The following is a 22,056-nucleotide window of genomic DNA, read 5'->3' as shown; positions in this document are numbered from 1 at the left end:
TGGGTTTCTGTTGTTCATCCTCCCACTCACACACCCTCTTGCCCCAGATAAGTTTCTTTAAGATGGGTTCTGAAAATCTCAATGACCAGCTGGAAGAATTCTTGACTAATATTGGAACAAGTGTACAGAAGTAAGTACTTTCTTCCTTAAAATTGAAAATGAAGTTATGAGACTAAGTTAACAGCTAAATGCCATAATCTAAAAATATTTAGCATTGAATTTCCTGAGGGGCTGTCTTCCTTGCCCATGAGACTATGTCTCACGTGGCTCATGGATCCTTCTTGGGTTATTCACCATCTTTTCCATGGAATCTGAACTCTGAATTTCATAGCTCTGTCAAGTCCGATGGTATTTTATTCTAAACTATGTTTTATAAAAATCTGTATATAACAGACACATAATAGTAATTATCCATAAGTTCATTATCTTCACAATTATCTGAATTGTGGGGGATGGTTGGGAGTTACTAAATAAATCTTGCTTTCTAAGCCATGAAAGCTTAAAGAGAGCAAGCAGTTCTAAGCAGGTTCAAAATTCTGAGCAGTGATGTGGTCAATCTGAGATATGCAGGACAGTTTGAAAATTATTCCAACGTTAGGCATTCAGTGTGGCTTCATTTGTTTTTTAACTTGGTATTGTTTCCAGAATATCTAGTTTCAAATAAAATGTGAAGCTTTTTCATCATGCGTTCATGTTACTTTAACCACCCATGCTACTGTTTGCTCTCTTTAAGAAAAAATATGCAAAGCAAATATATAGCTAAATATGATTGGTAAGGAGTCCTCTGTTGTGGTTGGTAGTAAATAATATGTTTTCTGTGTTAGCGTTCGTAGGGAAATGGACAATGATGTAGAGACCATGCAGCAGACAATAGAAGATTTGGAGGTAGCCAGTGACCCCTTATATGTGCCTGACCCAGATCCCACGAAATTTCCTGTTAATCGAAACTTAACCCGGAAGGCTGGATACCTTAATGCTAGGAAGTAAGAAAACTAGTTATTTTCTTTCTTTCTTTTTTATTTATTTATTTATTTATAAAGATTTTATTTATTTGTCAGAGAGAGAGGGCACAAGCAGGGGGAGCGGCAGGCAGAGGAAGAAGCAGGCTCCCCACCGAGCAACAAGCCCGATGTGGGACTTGATCCCAGGACCCTGGGATCATGACCTGGGCTGAAGGCAGACGCTTAATCGACTGAGCCACCCAGGCGTCCCTATAGTTATTTTCATATGTTGTTTATCATCTAAGGTAGTATGAGGTGAATATATGATTGATATTGTCTGCTAAATTATTTTGTTTTACTAAAGGTTGAATCTTATTAGTTAGCGGTATTTGTGTTTTTGTCAGCTTTTTGCCAGGTGGAGTACATGAATAATTTTCAGAAGTAAAATTCTGTTTAGATACTTATTGAATAATTTAGAATTATTTTAAAAGTGAAACAAATTTGAATTTAGATAAATCTAGCATTACATAAATGCTATTAAATATCATTTTTATTATACATTTAAAATGTATGTAATTATACCATCAGGTCAACTTTTAGTTTTTATTTAAAGATAGGGTAAAGCAAGTTAACCTTAGAAGTAAGATGAATTCTTTTCTTTTGAATTTATTCTCCTGAAGGTTGAACTATAATTTATGGAACATTATTCTAACAGTTGCAATTTGATAACTTCCAGCTTTTTTTTTTTTTGAAATACACACACAAACACAAAAGTGGTTCAACATACATGAATTTATTTTAGAGACTGAAAAACATATATTTTCTAGGCATCTTTGTGCCTTTTTGCAAGCTGGTTCTTTGTGATGTGCTTTATCTTGTGTCTGGCTTATGAGATTTCAGATGTGTTGTTACTGAAGAATGAATGTACTTTCTTCATTTAGTAAAACAGGCTTGGTGTCATCTACCTGGGACAGACAGTTCTACTTCACGCAGGGTGGAAACTTAATGAGTCAGGCGCGTGGGGATGTGGCAGGCGGCCTGGCCATGGACATTGACAACTGCTCAGTAATGGCTGTGGACTGTGAAGACAGGCGATACTGTTTTCAGATCACTTCCTTTGACGGAAAAAAGTTAGTATTTTTTCCTGCTATTAATAAAATCTGTCATATTTTAAGTTACTGAAATGCACAATAATTCCTTCTCATTCAAACATTTTATAGCTACTTTAGGCTTATTATGTATTAAGATAATTTTCTTTTTTAATCACATAGAAATGAGTTGAATTTTCCTTTCTGACTTGGTTAAATGATGTCTTAATATTTTGAGGTTGTTAAACAAGGGCATATGAGAGATAAAAACCTGTGATTTCATGTTAGGGTACCATTCACTGAAAATTCTGCACCGTATGGGGGAAGGCAGCACAAGTTAGTGGAAAGAGCCCTAACCCTGGGGTCAGAAAGTTCAAATTCAGGATCTACTACTTACTGTGTGGTCTTAGACAAGTTACATAATCTCTGTTTTTTCACATGTGAAATGGGGGTTGTGGGAGTTATAATCCCTATATGGAAGAGAAATCTAACATATGTAATGTGCCTAACATGTAGTAAGTGCAAACACTAATGTTATTTTTAAATGTTAAATATTTCTGGTTAAATTAATGATTTAGTCCACTAATGTGTATATGACATTTTTAAGACTTCTGTTACCTTTGCATTAAATGAGAATCCATAGAGTAGCCGTTAGAACAAATTTTTGGAAAATACAGAAAAATATAGAAAAGGAGTATTGAATATTGAAAGAAAGCTATAATCTAACTAGAAGGGACAATTAACTTTCTGGTCTGTTGCCTTACAGTTTTTATTCTAACTACATTTTTAAAAAATACTTGAGGAAATACTGTATATACACTTTGGATCTGCAGCTACTTACTAAAAACATTTCACAATGGCCACATTATAATCCATCTAAGGATATATACCATAATCTAAAATTTTTTCTAATGATAGATGTTTAAGTTATCTGCAGTTTTTTTTCCTACTTAAAATACCGTTTTTGATCTTACTGTTCTGAAGCAACATGTTAAGGTGTTATGGTTCATGGTCTTTTATCAGTTGTTTAATTTCATTTATCATGCTGGATGTTGGGAGTCCCTGTGTTTACCAAATTGTTAATATGTTAGTACAGGAATTTACATTTTTTTCAGTTCTGTTGCTAATAATGCTTAACATGATTTCCCATTTCACATTCCTAGTGTGATTCAAAATTAGTAATTTTTCTCTAATTCTTAAAATAACATCTATAGAAAAGGTAAGTATCCCAATGTTAGTGATTGCTATATTCAAAAATTTTATTTGACTGTATTTATGGAGAAATAATGAGTACAATTAGTGTTTTCTGTTAGGATCACTGATTTACATTTGAAGTATATATGGTAAGTGTCAGAAAGTTGAAATGCATTGTCTTATTGGCAGTGTACCTTTGTTATGGGCTGTCTTCTGAAAACCAGCACCTGTTTCTTTTTTGGTACGTCTTGGCATGGATAGCCAGAGTCAAGAGTTGTTAAAATCTGAGTCCAGATGCCCCAGGTGGTCTCCTTTTCCTAACTAAGATACTGATTGGTTGTGTGTTTTGGGTTTTTTTAGTTTTGATACCGATTGGTTTTATATGTACTTTTAAAGATAAAAAATTTTCTCAGATCTTTTTTTAAATTGAGGGTCAAACTTCTTTCTTTTTTATTTTTCAGATCTTCAATTTTGCAAGCAGAAAGTAAAAAAGACCATGAGGAGGTAAAATTTTATCTAAAGTTCTTCAGCAACATCTTAAGATATTTCAGTAACTAAATATTATGATAGAAATGTGGAAAATCCTAGTTAATTAAAAAATTTTTTTTTCATAAAAATCTATTGTCCTCAAGCAACCTCAAGTTTCACAGGGACTTTTATAGCTAAACCTATAAGAGGAGACTTTAGAGATCATTGGTGTCTGTCTTTTTAAAGGCTCAACTTCAGAAATGACCTTGTGACTGTTGCTTTCTGGCAAGCTGTTAGTATCATGAGGTGACACCTTTATTCCCTTCTCTCACCAACTTTCTGAGACAGTATTTGCTGCATTAAGGACATAGTGGCAGCTGATATAGCATGGCAGGAAGCAAGTAAAACTTAAAGCCTTGGAGAAATGAAAGACAGAAAAACAAAAATTTGGGAGAGTCTGTTCTTCCTCATGAGTCTCTTATTTTTGGCTCCATTTTTACTTCTAGTACACCAAATATGGAAGGTAAGTTACCACCAAGAACTGACGCTTCAGAAACTTGGTCCTGAGACATATTCTTCAATGAAAATATACTGTAGTTGATTTTGAGCCACTTTATCTGGTATTAAAACTGTGTTGGTAAAAGACAAGGTTAGAAATTATATATTTTTATTTACCTCTTGTGGAAAAGAGTAGGTATTAAAACTTGTTTTTGCTTTGTGAGGAACACAAATAAATGTCTGCTCTCTGCTGGGTTTACCAAACAGATTATTAGTTTAATGAGGCTCATCATGGACTGGAGTCCTCAAGTGTGAAGTAGAAAATGTGGAAGAGAGCATTTTTTATGTTAATTAGCTATAAATCCAAAAGAAGGGAGGTATGTAAAATGCATTCACTGGGAATATATTTAGCTCTTAACTTTTTTTTTTTTATTGGTGTTAATCATGATATCTGAGTCCAGGCTATCTTATTTGATGGGGATTAAGAGGGGGGAGTGATTTAAAAGACAAATATAGACTATTAAATATAACTTAACATTATTGGTATATTTTTATTTGCTTTTATGAAGCTAATTTGGGCTTTGTTTTTTTTTTAAGACTTTATTTGAGAGAGAGAGAGCACCAGTGGAGGGGCGGGGCAGAGGGAGAGGGAGACCCAAGACTCCCCACTGAGCAGGAAGCCTGCCTTGGGGCTCGATCCCAGGACCCTGAGATCATGACCTGAGCCGAAGTCAGACACCTAACCGAATGAGCCACCCAGGCACCCCAGTTACGTGTTTCTAATGAAACTTCTATGCAGTGAAATATTGAGGATTCTTTTAGAAGAGAAGCAGTATAGGAAAAAAAATATTAATCACATTTTTCTGTTTTTTTCTCTTGCAGTGGATCTGTACAATAAATAACATATCCAAACAAATATATTTAAGTGAAAATCCGGAGGTAATATTATTATTTTATGGTATCCAGACCTGGCAAAAATGAATAATTATTAATTTATTATTTATGTCGTAATTCCTCAAGCTCTGAAATCTTTTAATTTGCCCTTGAATGAGTAACTGCTTTAATGTATCCATGTATGAGCATTTGGTCTTCCTAGAAAGATAAATTATTTCAAAAGTAACTGAAATTGGTCAGCTAACAAGTTTTTACTGGGCATCAATGCTGTGTTTAGCTTTGGGTTGAGCACCATGGAGAAGAATACAAAAGAAAAAGAAGCCATGGCTTTGCCCTCCAGGAGCCTGTGTCTATGGAAATACAACACTAAAACTTTTACATTGTGTATAAAACTATGTAACAAAATGTACGGTAATAACTAAAAGCTTAAGATTTGAGAATATTAAGATCAGTGTGGACTTTAATTTTAGAGAAAATTGTGGAGATAGTAGAATCCTGAGCTGGCTAAGATTTGTTCATGTTTTGAGGAAAAGAGAAGAAGTTGCAGATATGAGAAGCAAAAGCATAAAGGCAGAAATGGTGTGTTTATAAAACCAGTAGTATAATTGGAGTTGAAGGTTCTTGTTAGAGAAAAATAGCTGAAATGTACATACAAAACACCTCGGGATCTTGTTAAAATGAAGATTATGTCTAGGGTGAGGTGGCCTGAACTCTTAAGTTTTGCCAGTTACGCTTTGAGTAGCAAGGGTATCAAACCAGATGAACTTAGCTGTACAGGTGAATCCAAATATACACGCAGAACCCAGTGGTGCAGAGAACTCTGGAAGGAATCAAGTGGATCCACAATGCAGCGTAGTTGGGAAAAGACTTTGGTTTAGGGCAGGAGCTATGTGACCCCTGCTAATCTCAGTGGGCCCATCTGTGCAGTAAACCTGGCCGCCTCTCAGGGCTATGCGGGGCTGATGATTTCAGTTGAGGCAGAGCAGGGCTGATTTCTCTAGGAAGCCCTACCCTTCTAAGTCCTAAAACTGTTGTTGGTATAATGGTTGATTAGACAGGGGCATCTGGGAACATGCAGGAGGCCATTATCCTAGTTCAGGCATGAACTGAGGGTCTGGACAGGGTGGTAACCAAGAGAAGAGAGAAGAAATAATTTGCACTGTATAAAGAGGTAAAAAGAAATCGACTGGACTAGTTAGTAACTGACCAATGTAAAGGATGAAGGAGATGAATTAAAGATGACTTTCAGGTTTTAAGCTCAAGTGAACGGAAGAACAATTTGAAAGAGTTCTGTTTTTATCATAATGGCTTTGCGGTACCAGCCAAGACACACAGGATTTAGATGCCTAGGAACAAGTTTTGAACCAAAGAAACAATATTTCATGACCTCCAAAATATTAGTAACTTCTGTTTTGTAATAATCTTATGAGTGTAATCTAAGAAAATCAGTGCTAATTGTAGAGGAACCTTTTGCTTGCAGTAATTTGATCTCTTGCCAGGTTAGCTTTTCCTTTCTGTTATGTTACTTGGGAGCACCAAAAAATTAAAATGGAAGTTGGATGACCTGTTAATACCTAGGGAATACATGGTGAATACAGTGTTTGGATTTGAATAATTGAGGGTTATCTTACTTTTCCCCACAAATTATCAGAACTCTAAATTTTAAGTAGTATTTTCCAGATTATCCAGAATTACTTTTTCTGTACTTAATGAGAGAAGAAATTCTGATCAGTTTGTGGCATTGTCTTGATATTTTTGCTAACTATAAGACACAGAAATGCAAAAATGTTATGATTTTTTTCCTAATGTAAATACTATTTTATGTAGCTAGCTAGTGTTTGAAATAAAACAATAAGTTTAAAAATACTTCTTATAGGAAGCTTTTCTTTCAGATTTTGGGCCAGAAAATATCGATATAACTTCATCAATTAAATACATAGATGTTTCTGAGCATAAATATATTCTGGAAGATCATGAAAACTTCAGCAGTGTAGTTATAAAATATTTTAATATTTTTGATATTTTGGCTATTCCTACTCCTAAATTTAATTTAGCAAATTTATTGAGTACCTATATAGTAGGTGCTGTATTAGGTGCTAATAATCCAAAAAATCTGGTAGTTAAATATTTAAAGATCTATGTCTGTAAGAAGTAAGAGGAAGCTTAAGTTATAATGTTACGAAGTTCAATATGTATCTTAATGTTAAGGCAATGTGGAACTACTTTAGTAACTCCAATTTGCATTTTAAATGTAACTCAAGAACATTCTGACAGTTGTATCCAAACTTTTGGTTTCCTTGCTTTACTAATTCTAGTCCTTTTTAAAAAACAAAATAGGAAATTGCTGCACGAGTAAATCAGTCCGCTTTGGAGGCGGTCACTCCTTCCCCGTCTTTCCAGCAGAGGCACGAGAGTCTGCGGCCGGCAGCGTGAGTTACCAGACTTCGGGTTATTTAAAAGTATATGGGCTATTGAAAGTGTTAGCGAACACTTTGATTTTAGCAGTGCTACTTACATTAGTATGAAATAGTTTCTCCAAAACATAGAAAGGATTTTCAAGTTGGTAAATTTACCAGCAAGAGTGCTAAATAAGTAACAATTCCAAATTGCCCTAGTGCTTTATCTATAGATTGAGATCATTTATGTTTTTGAATTTAGTCATTGGCAAGAAAAGTCTGTTACTGGAATTTCTTCTACTCTTCTCTTTGGCTTATAAAACTGTATTTTTCTTTCTCATAGTTTGTATTCAGTTTCAAAAAGAGAAAACTAAATGCAATGTCTCTGGTTTTCTTCTGTGTTTAGACAATCTCGGCCACTGACAGCTCGAACTAGCAGCTCGGGATCCTTAGGATCTGAGTCCACAAATTTGGCTGCCCTTTCTCTAGATTCTCTCGTTGCTCCAGATACTCCAATACAGTTTGACATCATTTCTCCCGTGTGTGAAGATCAGCCTGGCCAGGCAAAAGCCTTTGGCCAGGGAGGCAGGTGGGCGCTGGCATCACAGGGATATTGTTCTATGGTCTGTAAGGCTTATGATTCCATTTTTTGCAGTTGAGAGTCCTCTCTCACATATGTGTATCAATTATGTTGTACTTTCTTTAATTACCTAATTTCAGTAGTCGGGAAAGAATCATGCAGGTTTTTCTCTTTGTTTTCTGCCTCAGTTAAACAAGTGAAGATAATTTAGTTCTAAAAATATTTAATTTTGGGGCGCCTGGGTGGCTCAGTTGGTTAAGCGACTGCCTTCGGCTCAGGTCATGATCCTGGAGTCCCCGGGATCGAGTCCCGCATCGGGCTCCCTGCTCGGCAGGGGGTCTGCTTCTCCCTCTGACCCTCCCCCCTCTCATGTGCTCTCTCTCATTCTTTCTCTCTCAAATAAATAAATAAAATCTTTAAAAAAAAAATTTAATTTTGAATTGCTTATCAGATCTACTTCTGGTATTTGCTCTTAAAATTGCAGAAGAAAGTTGATAGTCCTATCTTTAGGTCATGACAATATTTTAGAAATTGAGAGTAATACATGTGTTGTAGGTTTGTAAGAAAAATACCATCTTGGGGCGCCTGGGTGGCTCAGCTGTTAAGCGTCCACCTTTAGCTCAGGTCATGATCCCAGGGTCCTGGGATCCAGCCCCGCATCAGGCTCCCTGCTCAGCAGGAAGCCTGCTTCTCCCTCTCACACTCCCTTTGCTTGTGTTCCCTCTCTCGCTGTCTCTCTCTCTGTCAAATAAATTAAATAAATAAAATCTTTAAAAAAAAAATCATCTTGGGTCAGAATAAGAAATCTCCAGGAAGGTACTAAAACATTATCATGCTATGAGTTATTAATAAATCATCTTTTGGTTATATACGAGAAATGTGAAAGCTGTTAGAATTTTTCTTTGGCTCTGGGATGAAGGAAAATGTCACGGCAAATCATTTATTTAAGTAGGTTGGACGCCTAATAAATTGATACTAATTTGGATATACATGGTTGTGACCAAGAAAAAATAATTTGTATTTGATCACAGAAATATACTTAGCATTTGATATAGTAGTTCAAACATGAATTAGAGAGATCGATTTCATGTTATCTTAATGCCAACATTATTTTAAAACCATTTAGCTCTCTTTTAGCCTACAAAACCTATTTTGAATTGTATTTTTTTTCCTTCATTGTGGGTATGCCAAGAGCCAACTCACACTGAAGAGGGAGGTAGCTCCCATCACTAATTAGCTTTTCTTCTTGCATTCTGTTACACATGCCTTGAGAAATACAGGTTTAAAACTAGAAAATGTTCAAATTAGCGTAATTAACTTGCAATATGTACTTGGAGGACCTAAAAAGAGGTTTTTGCAATCCTAGGAAATCCCTGGCATTTTTCTCAAGTAGCTAAAATTGAAGCTAAATCAGCTGTTCTGTCCCTCTTTATTTAAATTCAAGGACTTTTGCAACGTGGTTTATAGGATGTTGGGGGTTGTGTGTGTGTGTATATGTATGTATGTCTACATTTCAGTTCATCCACCTCTTCTAGAATGCAGCAGCATTGAGTTCAGCCTACTAAGTGTGAAGGCAAGGGCCTTCATCAGAGTAAGGTGGTCATCAGTAGTGTTCCTTAACAGGATGGGGCATTTTAGAGCTTTTTAAAAATGTATGTACAAGTTTTCGTGATGCTTAGTTTTTAACTCCAGTTTCAATGATTGCGATTTCTCCCATATGGCTCATAGTAACTGACCATTGGTTCCTAACTTTTTAAAAACTTTTCAGGCGCACAAATCCATTTGGAGAATCTGGAGGAGGTACAAAATCTGAAACTGAAGGTAAAACAGATGTGCAGTATTCTTATATTTTAAAAATTCTCAGCAGTAAACTGTGTGAAGAATTTGTTTATATTTATTCTGATGTATGTATTCTGATGTATGTTGTTTATATTTATTCTGATTTGTTGTTTATATTCTAATGTATGTATTCTGATTATGTTTACATCTGATGATGTAAACAACAAATATGTTGTTTATATTTATTCTGATGTTTATATTTATTCTGATGCATACATCAGAATAAATATAAGCTTCAAACTGTGAAGCTTTACTTCACAGTTTTCTTTTTGCTCATAGTACTCAAAGCAGCAGAACTTAATCAGGCTTAAAGATTTCATTAAAATTATAGAATATCATACTTTGGATGATATTCTCAATGCAAATTCTCAATGCAGAAGATATCCTTTAAGCTTTTCCTAGGAGCTGATGTTTTCTTCTGGTACGGGAGCATTAACTTTTTTTTTCTTTTTTCATAACTATTTATTTTGATAAATTTCAAACTTAAAAGCTATAAGAATAGTACAAGGAATTTTTTTTTTTTACTCAGAACCATCAGTTGTTGAAGCCTAACCTTTTGCTATTTGAATTAGAGACCTTAATTTCCCTATAACTTGAACACTGTAGTTAGGAGTAATTTCTAAATACTTCTACTAGGTTGAATTTTTCACTAGAAAATCTAAAAGGTGACAGTGTATTTTATTCTTAAGGAAGGGAAGTGTGGGATTTAAAGATATGTAATGTACCTTGTTCTTTTGTAGATTCTATTCTTCATCAGTTATTTATTGTCCGATTCCTTGGTTCTATGGAGGTGAAATCAGATGACAATCCAGATGTTGTTTATGAAACAATGCGGCAAATCTTAGCTGCCCGGGCCATCCATAACATCTTTCGTATGACAGAATCACATTTATTGGTCACTTGTGATTGTTTAAAGTGAGTAATGACCTCCCCCTTAAAAAACTGTAGGAAAAAATGTTTAATTTCAGCCTAATTAAAATTTGTTTTCCAACTTTTTAATTATAGGTTAATTGATCCACAGACACAAGTTACACGGCTCACAGTGAGTTCTATGTGTTTAAAGCTTTATTGGAAGTCTCTTTGTGCATATACATGTCTATATCGTTAAAATAATTCTGATCATATGTATTGAAATATGGTATTAATTATGATTGGCTAAGTTGTAATTAAGACTATGTCCATCTCCCCTCCCCCCCCAAAATTTATAATTGAACATTCCGTATACTTAAAGAATCAGTGCAATCTGGTATGATACATAGTTTTTTAGTATATGATATATGCTGCTTGGTTAAGGGATAAACACTAATAGTCGGAATTAAAAGGTGAACATGATTGAGTTTATTTTATAATTATCTGCGTTGAAATAGCTGGAAGTACATGCTCTTAATCATTTAACAGTATGGACCATATTTGTTAATGAATTTGATTTTGTAAAATATGTAAATGACTAATAAATTCAGTATTCAACAATGTCTTACTCTGCCTGGTAATCGAAACCAAATATGACATTTTTGTTCTTGGATTGCCATTCTGTTAAGAAAATTGGCTTTAATGTTCTGTTTATAATATTTTTATAATTTAGTACTTGAATTTGTCATGTAGAAGAGTGCACTTGTGTTTGAAAAATCTCATGGTTGCTTCTGATATTTTCTGTGGCAGTTTCCATTACCCAGTGTAGTTTTGTACGCTACACATCAGGAAAATAAGAGGCTTTTTGGATTTGTTCTTCGGACATCAGGAGGGAGAAGTGAAAGTAATCTGTCATCAGTCTGCTATATATTTGAATCGAACAATGAGGGGGAAAAGGTACATGACTTTTCAAAATGTGTTTCTGTTACAAAATATATATCATAGTCGAAGTTCTTAGTAAGATTTCTGGAAAAAAACAAATTTGGCTTAATCCAACAAAGTTGTTTGACCAAAGCCTGTTGGCTCTGAAGATAGCTGAGCTGCTGGGTGGCTTGGGCCTTCTGACTACAGACCGTGTCTTCCCTGGCCATTGGTAATTGCTGCAATCTTCTGGCCTCATTAACTTACTCTGGGAATGCAGTATATTCCCATAATCAGCCTTTTTTAGCTCTTTGCAGCTTAGAGCAGCATCAGCATCTCCTTGCTTCATTCTTTGCAGATCTTACCCTTTCAGTAAGGAATTTGAGAATGTGACAGAGGTGAGACCCAGCAGCAGAAACTGAGAGACTCTGAAGAAAATACACAGATGCTTCATTCGGGGGCTGGAACATTCTTTTTTTTTCTTTTTTTTTAAAGAGAGAGCATGAGCAGGGGGGAGGGGTAGGGGGAGAGGGAGAGAATCTTAAGCATTCTCTGCACTGAGCGAAGAGCCCAACATGGGGCTTGATTTCACGACCCTGAGATCATGACCTGAGCTGAAATCAAGAGTCAGACACTTAACCAAATGAACCAGGTGCCCTGGGGCTGGAACATTCTTAAATCAGCTTTTGTTTGAAGCAGTATATTATAATGAGTTATAAATCTAGTTACATCAGCCATTTAGATACTTGAAATTATTACTTCGATGTGAGAACTGCCTGAGTTTTTCCTTTTCCCCTTTTAGATTTGCGATTCTGTTGGTCTGGCAAAACAGATAGCTTTGCATGCAGAACTGGTAAGAATCCAAAATACTTAATTATCCAAGAATGTTATTTTTTATTTTTTATTTTTTTTAAGATTTATTTAGTTAGAGTGCATAGGCAGGGAGAGGGCCAGAGGGCCTGGGAGAGAGAGAATCTCAAGCAGACTATTCGATGAGCGCAGAGTCCTATGCAGGGCTTGACCTCATGACCCTAAGATCATGACCAGAACCAAAATCAACAGTTGGATGCTTAACCGACTGAGCCACCCAAGTGCCCCTCCAAGAATGTTACCTAAAGTAATATAAGATCTTTCATATTAGCAAGGAAATAAAATGATTTTGCTGTTCAAGGTTATCAGTGGATACTATTGCTGATACAACATTTAGAATTTGGATAAGTGACTATGAATGTAAATTTTTAGTGTGTTTTCATATAAATATAAAAAATGTGAAAAGGTTACAAAGATAATATTAATTGAAAAGTCTAAAATTTAAAATTATTTCATATTCATTAGTTGTATTCATCTGTTTTTCAGGATCGTCGGGCGTCAGAAAAACAAAAAGAAATAGAGAGGGTAAAAGAGAAGCAACAGAAAGAACTCAGCAAACAAAAACAAATTGAAAAGGTATGTAGTCCTAGTATCTAGATCTTCTCTGATGTAAGTTTATGAAATTTCCTTAATATAGGACTGATTTTCAGATTTGAATCTCCAAGTGAAAGTCTGTTTCTGCTTCCTCAGCCACTTTATAACCACATGGTTCATAGCACAGCAGAAAAGGAAGACATCGTCTTCTGAGAGGATGTTTACATTATAGTTACTGACATGTAGTTGACTTGCCATTTAGCAAACATACCAGAACTTTTATATTTCCATATTCCAGTGAAGGTTGTTTCTATCAAAGCAGGTCTTTTGAGAGGCCGTGTGTGTGTGTGTGTGTGTGTGTGTGTGTGTGTGTAGACTTAACTGCCATTGCTGACATCTTTATTGGTCTCCAGGAATGTATATATATTTATATAAATACTTAATGCTACCAGGAGTGTCAAATCATTGTCCATCCAACAGGATAATTTTAAGTTAGGCAAGTTTCAGAGCAAAATCTGGAGAATGCATTAGATAGTGATGCGTGAGATTGTAAGACCCAGTTATGGGTTGTGGCGTTGGCAGTAGCAGTGGAAGAGAAGAGACATTTGTGGGATATTTAATGAGTACAGATCAGCAGGAATTGGGAATGGATTGGACTTATGGACAAAGGAGAGGGATGTGATGAAGATGACAGTGAAGTTGAAGCTTCCTTGCTAGGTTAAGCTGAGGGAGGGCAACAACTGATTTAGCAAGGTAAGTTGGACAGAGGGGGAAGGGTGGGGATGTGGAGTGATCCATTATGAGTCTTTTATGTGGTAGACTGTGAGAGAGAACAATGGTCTGAATGTTGTGGTTGGCCATAAAAATGGAGAAGAGGGCGGGGCGCCTGGGTGGCTCAGCCGGTTAAGCGGCTGCCTTCGGCTCAGGTCGTGATCCCGGGGTCCTGGGATCGAACCCCGCATCGGGCTCCCTGCTCAGCGGGGAGCCTGCTTCTCCCTCTCCCTCTGCCTGTCTCTCTGCCTACTTGTTCTCTCTCTCTCTCTGTCAGATAAATAAATAAAATCTTAAAAAAAAAAAAAAAATGGAGACGAGGGCAATGTTGGCTTTTACAGGATTTCTAAAATGGTGCCAAAATTCACTTTGGTGTCGCACTGGTTGTATGTAGCCTTTGTTTTCAGTAAGTTGCCAGAATTATGCATAAATGTTTATGACAGAAGGATTGAAGTGGCTCTCAAGTATGTATTTTAAATGCATAGTTTTGCATTTGATTGCAAACAATAAAACTTAGTTTCTTTTCTGTCTTTTCTACTAGGACTTAGAAGAACAAAGTCGGTTGATAGCTGCTTCCAGTAGACCAAACCAAGCCAGTAGTGAGGGGCAGTTTGTTGTCCTTAGCAGTAGCCAGTCAGAAGAGAGTGATTTGGGAGAAGAAGGAAAGAAAAGAGAGTCAGAAGCATGAACTTATCCTTGCTTTTTGGTTGGTATTCCCCCCTTGGAATTTATTGACAGTTTCTGTGGTGAAATGGCACAAGGTAACAACTATGTTGAAATATCCAGGAGACTAAAGTTTATATTTGCTTGTTTGTTTTAACTTCATTTTTTAAAATAAGATTGATCTTGATCACTTAGGTTTGCATTGATTTTTTTTCCTTAAAAATAATATACTATGCAGTAACATCAAATTCCACGTGTCAAAGAGAAACCTGTTCATCTCCTTGAAGTAGATTGCTGAGGAATTACACTTGCTCAAGCCTTTTTTCCTTCAAATTGTGAACTTATCTTGCATTGTAATTGGCTCTGACCATAAGAAACCTTTTATTCTTCAGCTTCAGATATTCATGGATATGCTCCCTCTTCTCATTAGGAACATTTTTGCTGGCAGTGAGGAAGCTTTCAACTGAATCAGTTCAAAACCCTTTATACAGAGAATTCTACAAGTTTGCAAATATTTTAATTATTAAATGTGCAATAGAACTTTTATATAAAATAATTAGAAAAAAGATTTTAGACTTAAGGTTTCAAATTGTGGCAGGTGGTACTGTGATTTCAGGGCACTTTCTTGGATTGCTCACATTTCTCTGATGTGAGCAATTTCTTCTTTCCCACCTGATGCCAGTGGGAAAGAAGCCTACGTGTCTTCAGTTCAAGATTGATACAGCCCGTGGCATTTAATTATCACATTCTTAGTTCTCAGGTTGGGACTTGAATTATTGCTGCAGAGCAGTAATGATTAAAATAAGATTTTGGAATTTATTAAAAGGGATTTTTTTTGTTCAAGTACATTTTAGATTAGGACTTAACATGTAAAGATATTGTTACAGGATAACACATTGTATTTTCTGCATTGCGTGAAATAATTTTTATTGAAAATCAAGTGACATTTCAAAAGAAATTCTGTAACAGTTGTTTCCTGCTTAAAGTAAAAATGCCCAGAGTTTAGTTTAGAAAATGTAATCTTTTAAATTTCAGACTGATATGCACAGTATTTTCATAATTCCATGTTTTGATAAAATACTGATCACCACTTTATATCCACAAAGGCAAATAACTAATATATGAGAATAGAATAATTTGCACTAATTATTGTAAATACTTGTACTCTCAAATGAGTAAAAGGTCTAATTCCATGAAAGATTGAAAGGAGATTGAATGTTTGGTTTAAGAGTGACCAAGGAAGGATTTTAGTTTGGTGCCAAGGTTAAAATGACATTTCCCTACTGCCATGTCAAAACTTGATTTTTTTTTTTTTTAACATTGCTGATAGAAATTATGTTTCCTTTGTTTCACATGTAAAACTATATAGAAACAAGTTAAATATATTGAATAAAATACATAGTCATACATCTAAAATTTTCAAGAGATTAGCCACTTCATGACTAATTATATAAGGGAAAAGCCCTTTGTTCTTTGATACAGTCTTATCTTAGTTCTGAATTAGAGACGGCATCTATTTTAGCTCTCACAGTACAGTGTGGCTGTTTCACACTGTGTGCACACTGCTTTCTGTGGAAGGGGATAATTACATATAGGATCAGGATATTCTTTGTATCCATGTGCCAAATGGGAATAATGATTACTTGATAATCATTATTTTGAAGATTATATTCACAAAACATACAGTAACAAAATAGACCTTTATGGAATACTTTTTGAAGAAAGTTGACTTTGTGCTTACTTTGGGAATGCTTTCACAATAGTTGGTGTATCATTCCTTTGGTAGAAGTTGAAATTTCTGTGGTCAGCCCTTGATTAGTCATGGTAGGTCCTGCTTTTAAGATCTTTTTGAGAATTAGTCAGCTCTCTGTTTCATAAAGTCTTTTGTTTATGCTATTAAGTTGTCACCTCACTTAGTTCAGATGAAACTTGTCACCCTACAATGAAGGCGGTCAGCTTTAGGAGGCAGTTTTACTAGGCTGGTGCTGTGCCTGGTAATGAGGTGCTGCCCTTTTTTAGTTCGCTGGGTCAAAGTGAAGGCTAGAGCCAAAGGCACTGGCAGACTTCAGGATGCTGGATAGACCTGTAGTTCCTTTCAAGTCCTGTTTTGATAGGACTTTCTACAATAACACATCCATTTCCACAGATCAGACCAAAGAGCCTTCCGACACCAAATAGAAATCGTGTGTGGGATTAACAGTTTTAGATATTTCAACTTTTGGTCCATTGCTATAGGACTATACGAACTTTGCATACTGCAGATATTTAGGCATCAGCTTTAAAAAACTTGGCTTTTTGTTTGAAGAAGGCTGCCCGTGGGTTTCTGCATAATGTTAAAGCTGATCTTGGTTTGTTACCCTTTGAAATCCCTTCTGGCTCTTGAGTGCTTTGATGGTAATTGAATTCGAATTTGGGATAGTTTTCTCCAATTCAAACTTACACTTGATGGTTTTAGAAATTAACAAAATTGATTCTTTAAAAGAAAAGAAAGTCTACCTAATTCAGCTATGCACTCTGCTACCTATAAAAACAGTACTTTTGTAACGATGGTAATGAAGTCGATAGGAAACTAATTATACTGCTTCTCCCTTTAAAAATTTTAAAACTCTTAACAAAGGACTGAACAGAGTCCCCAAAGCCAGTCTAGTTTTTGTCATTTCTACAATGATTAGTTTGTGTTTAACTTCAAAAGAATTCTCAGGCCCTGGGGTGGTAAAATTATTACTTTTATGCTTGGGAAAAGGGTATTAGGGTATGCATAACATTCTACGTAACATACAGTCTTGTAAAGGCATCTGAGTTAATTTTGAGTTATGTGTAGGAACTACAAATATTTAAGATTTGAATCTTACTAGAAATGCTGACAGACCCTAAGATCCCGTGTATTGCAAAACCTGCTACCTGAATTAATAAAATGAAAATACTAACATTGGTTTTGACAACAACCTCCTAGCATTCAAATTGTACTTTAAATATTCAAACACACTGATTGTAGCAAGCAAGCCTTTCATTTTATTTTAAGCAACTTTGGCTTACTCTTCTTTCATGAATTTTGTTCTTCTGCATTAATAACACCTAAAGATTTGAAACTGGAACTATATACTACACTTTTTAACTAGTCTCTTGTGGCTGTACTCATGTAATTTACTTCAGCTAATATGAGAACTGGGATTAAGTTATAACTAATGTGCAAAACCGCTTTGTATATTTGGTGATTTTGTAATGTTAGTGAATTGGTTCTTATCTCACTGATACTATTAATCATGCATATATACAATTAAAAATCATGCTACATTTCCCTTTAGAATTGAAGAGCTCAACTTTATGTAATGGTGGTATACATGTGGGGTGGAGAGCTTATTCTTTTCGTTTTGTCAAAGTAGGTATTCTCTGACAAGGCTTCAGGATATATGCTTTTAGGAGATTTTTAATGTATAATAAAGTCCATGATTTTTGTATAGTCTTTTTTGTATGAAGTATTTGATATATACTCTGAATTTTATTTCTTCAAGTAATTCCAAATGATGCTTGTGAAACAAATGGACTTTTTCTTATGTTATGACACTTATAATTACACATCTAGCCCCACTGCAATTCCATAACAGCTAAAATGAAAAAAAAAAAGTCACTTAACTGAGAATACAAATTCATCACTAGTGACTTTTTTTTCTTTTAGAAAAACAGACTTCTCAATAATTACCCTAGACATGTTACAGACAATATATACTTGCTATGGTTGGCCCTATTCAAAGAAATACATATGTTTAAAGGGGCAGGTTATTGTGTACACCAGCTTAAGTGGGCTTGGCCTGTAATTTTAATACCAATACATATTTGTCCCATGTACTCTTTATACTTTCCTATAACACCAAGTTTTTTTTCTTCTGGGAGTTTCTGTTCTAATTTGTTTTTATAAAATATATATACTTTTAGAAGGTCCAGGGTGGATGAAACTATAGAATTATGTAATTTATCTAAGTGCATGTATATCCTAAATATATTTGTATATTGACATATCTATAATCCACTACTCACTTATAAATGGACACCACAATTTGACTAAAAAAATAAAAATTATTCATGCCAGCAAATTTTGCAAGTTTTTAATGTGAAAATTATAAGTAATTTTACGTCTGTGCTTACTGAATTAGTCTGTATAGCCATGAATCCCCACATCACAAAGAAATCCTATAACTTCAGTTTCCCTAAGATGGACTATATTAGGCTAAAAAAGTATACTAACATTAAACATAAACAAAGCTATGTTGACTGGGTCTGTGGTGAAAATGGACCTCCATCATCCTACCTACCACTGTGTTCTTAGTGATGTGCCATCTAAATGCTGCACAGGGGTGGCTGAATATATGTCTCCTCAGTTTCTTTCCTCATTTTTTCACATATAGAAACCTGTACTTACCTGCAGCATAGAACATATAGAAATAAAAATTTAGCCAACATTTTGTAACTGGTATCACAGTTCTAAGAGGGACGTTTATAGCAATACAGGCCTGCCTCAAGAAGCAAGAAAAATCTCAAAAAACATAACCTTACATCTAAAGGAACTAGATAAAGAACAAACAAAACCCCAAACCAGCAGAAGGAGGGAAATAATAAAGATTAGAGCAGAAATAAGTGATGTAGAAACAAAAAATAGAACAGATCAATGAAACCAGGAGCTGGTTCATTGAAATCAACAAAATTGATAAACCTCTAGCCAGACTCATTAAAAAAAAGGTCCAAATAAAGAGAAGTAACATCACAGAAATATAATTGTAAGAGATTATGAAAGATTATATGCTGACAAATTGGACAACCTAGAATAGATAAATTTTTAGAAGCATAGCCTACCAAAACTGAAACAGGAAGAAATAGAAAATTCGAACAGACCAATTACCAGTAAAGAAGATGAATCAGTAATAAACTCCCAATAAACAAAAGCCCAGGACTAGATGGCTTCAGAGGTAATTCTACCAAACTTTTACAGAATTAAGACCTACTCTTCTCATACAAGTCCAAAAAATAGAAGAGGAGGGAAAACTTCCAAATTCATTCTATGAGGCCAGTATCACCCTGATACCAAAATCAGATAAAGACACCATCAAAAAAGTGAAAAACAGGCCAATATCTCTGATGAACATAGATGCAGAGATCAACAAAATACTAGCAAACTATCCAACAGTACATTAAAAAAAATCATTCACCACAATCAAGTGGGATTTATTCCCAGGATGCAAGGGTGGTTTGATATTCACAAATCAATCAACATCATACATCACATCAATAAGAGAAAGGATAAAAACGATTTCATCTTAATAGATGCAGATGTTGACAAAGTACAACATCTATTCATGATAAAAAACCCTCAACAAAGTAGGTCTAGAGGGAACATACCCCAACATAATAAAGGCCATATATAAAAAACCCACAGTGAACTCAATGGAGAAAAACCAAAAGCTTTTCCCCTAAGATCAGGAACAAGACAAAGATGTCCACTCTCCCCACTTTTATTCAACATAGTACTGGAAGTCCTAGCCACAGTGGTTAGACAACAGAAAGAAAAGGCATCCAAATTGGTAAGGAAGAAGTAAAACTTTCACTACATGCAGATGACATGATACTGTATATAGAAAGCCCTAAAGACTCCACCAAAAAACTGCTAGAACTGATAAACAAGCTCAGTAAAGTTGCAGGATACAAAATCAATGTACGGAAATTTGTTGCATTCCTCTACACTAATAATGAAGCAGCAGAAAGTGACTTTAAAAGAAAGAGAGGCAAACCAAGAAACAGACTCTTAACTATAGACAATAATCTGATGGATACCAGAGGGGAGGTGGGTAGGGAGATGGGTTAAATAGGTGATGGGGATCAAGGAGTGCACTTGTCCTGGTGAGCACCAGGTGATGTATGGAAGTGTTGAATCACTATACTGTACACCTGGAACTAATATTACACTATGTTAACTAAGTGGAATTAAAAAAAAAAAAAAACTTTAAAAAAAGCCCTCCCATTTACAGTTGCACCAAAAATAACAAAATATCTAGGAATAAACTTAACCAAAGAGGCGAAAGACCTGTCCTCTGAAAACTATAAAACAGGAAATTGAAGATGACACAAAGAAATGGAAAGACATTCCAGGCTCATGGATTGGAAGAACAAATATTGTTAAAAAGTCTATACTACCCAAAGCAGTCTACAGATTTAATGCAATTCCTAAAAAAATACTAATAGCATTTTTCACAGAGCCAGAACAAAAAATCCTAAAATTTATATGGAACCACAAAAGACCCTAAATAGCCAAAGCAATCTTGAAAAAGAAAAAACTGGAGGTATCAAAATTTCAGGCTTCAAGTTACATTACAAAGCTGTCGTAATCAAAATGGTATGGTACTGGCATAAAAATAGATACTTAGCTCAATGGAACAGAATAGAAAACCCAGAAATAAACCCACAATTAAATAGTCAATTTTTAACAAAAGAGGCAAGAATATACAATGGGGAAAAGACAGTCTCTTCAAGAAATGGTGTTGGGAAAACTGGACCACTTTCTTACACCATCCACAAAAATAAAATGGATTAAGAACCTAAATGTGAGATCTGAAACTATACAAGTCCTAGAAGAGAGCACAAGTAGTAATCTCTGACATCAACTACCGCAACATTTTTCTAGATTATGTCTCCTGAGGCAAGGGAAACAAAAACAAAAAAATAAATTATTGGGACTACATCAAAATAAAAAGATGCACAGCAAAGGAAACAATCATCAAAACTGAATGGCAACCTACTGAATGGGAGAAGGTATTTGCAAAGGACACATCCAATAAAGGGTTAGTATCAAAATAGATGGAAGAACTGATACAGCTCAACACCCAAGAAACAAATAATCCAATTAAAACAATGGGCAGAAGACATGAACAGACATTTCTCCAAAGAAGACATACAGATGGCCAACAGGCACATGAAAAGATTTCCCTCACTTATCAGGGAAATGCAAATCAAAACTATAATGAGATTCCTTACACCTGTCAGAATGGCTAAAATCAAAAACACAAGTGTTGGCAAGGATGTGGAGAAAAAGGAACACTTGTGCACTGTAGGTGGGAATGCAAACTGGTGGAGTCACTCTGGAAAACAGTATGGAGGTTCCTCAAAAAGTTAAAAATAGAACTACCATATAACCAATAATCACACTACTGGGTATTTACCCCAAAAATACAAAACCCTAATTCAAAGTGCTATATGCACCCCTGTTTATTGCAGCAATATTTATAGTAGCTAAATTATGGAAGCAGCTCAAGTGTCCATCAATAGATGAATGGATAAAGAAGTGGTATACATACACAAAGGAATATTCAGCCATAAAAAAGAAAAATCTTGTCATTTGCAACAACATGGATGGATCTAGAGAGTATAATGCTAAGCGGAATAAGTCAGTCAGAGAAAGAAAAATACCATGTGATTTTACCCATATGTGGAACTTAACAAATGAGCAAAGGAAAAAAAGACAAACCAAGAAATAAGACTCTTGACTATAGAGAACAAACTGCTGG

At 35.2% G+C, this 22,056-nt stretch overlaps 1 protein-coding gene across 1 annotated transcript in view; it reads left to right on the top strand.

Moving 5' to 3' along the window:
- The window catches only part of APPL1 (adaptor protein, phosphotyrosine interacting with PH domain and leucine zipper 1), a 42,915-nt gene extending 24,324 nt beyond the window's left edge, over nt 1–18,591 (top strand). Inside the window, exons 9-22 of the mRNA XM_021695003.1 lie at nt 48–130; nt 825–983; nt 1,883–2,071; nt 3,685–3,727; nt 5,072–5,128; nt 7,421–7,512; nt 7,886–8,068; nt 9,828–9,880; nt 10,639–10,813; nt 10,904–10,940; nt 11,558–11,704; nt 12,471–12,521; nt 13,025–13,114; nt 14,385–18,591. Coding sequence (XP_021550678.1) covers nt 48–130; nt 825–983; nt 1,883–2,071; nt 3,685–3,727; nt 5,072–5,128; nt 7,421–7,512; nt 7,886–8,068; nt 9,828–9,880; nt 10,639–10,813; nt 10,904–10,940; nt 11,558–11,704; nt 12,471–12,521; nt 13,025–13,114; nt 14,385–14,531 — 1,506 coding nt within the window. The 3' untranslated portion in view covers nt 14,532–18,591. The remainder of the gene's footprint in view (nt 1–47; nt 131–824; nt 984–1,882; nt 2,072–3,684; nt 3,728–5,071; nt 5,129–7,420; nt 7,513–7,885; nt 8,069–9,827; nt 9,881–10,638; nt 10,814–10,903; nt 10,941–11,557; nt 11,705–12,470; nt 12,522–13,024; nt 13,115–14,384) is intronic.
- The last annotated feature ends 3,465 nt before the right edge of the window (nt 18,592–22,056 follow it).

This window comes from Neomonachus schauinslandi, chromosome 1 (assembly GCF_002201575.2).
Source record: "Neomonachus schauinslandi chromosome 1, ASM220157v2, whole genome shotgun sequence".
Classification (NCBI taxonomy): Eukaryota; Metazoa; Chordata; class Mammalia; order Carnivora; family Phocidae; genus Neomonachus; species Neomonachus schauinslandi.
This window is presented reverse-complemented; position numbering and strand designations above follow the sequence as displayed.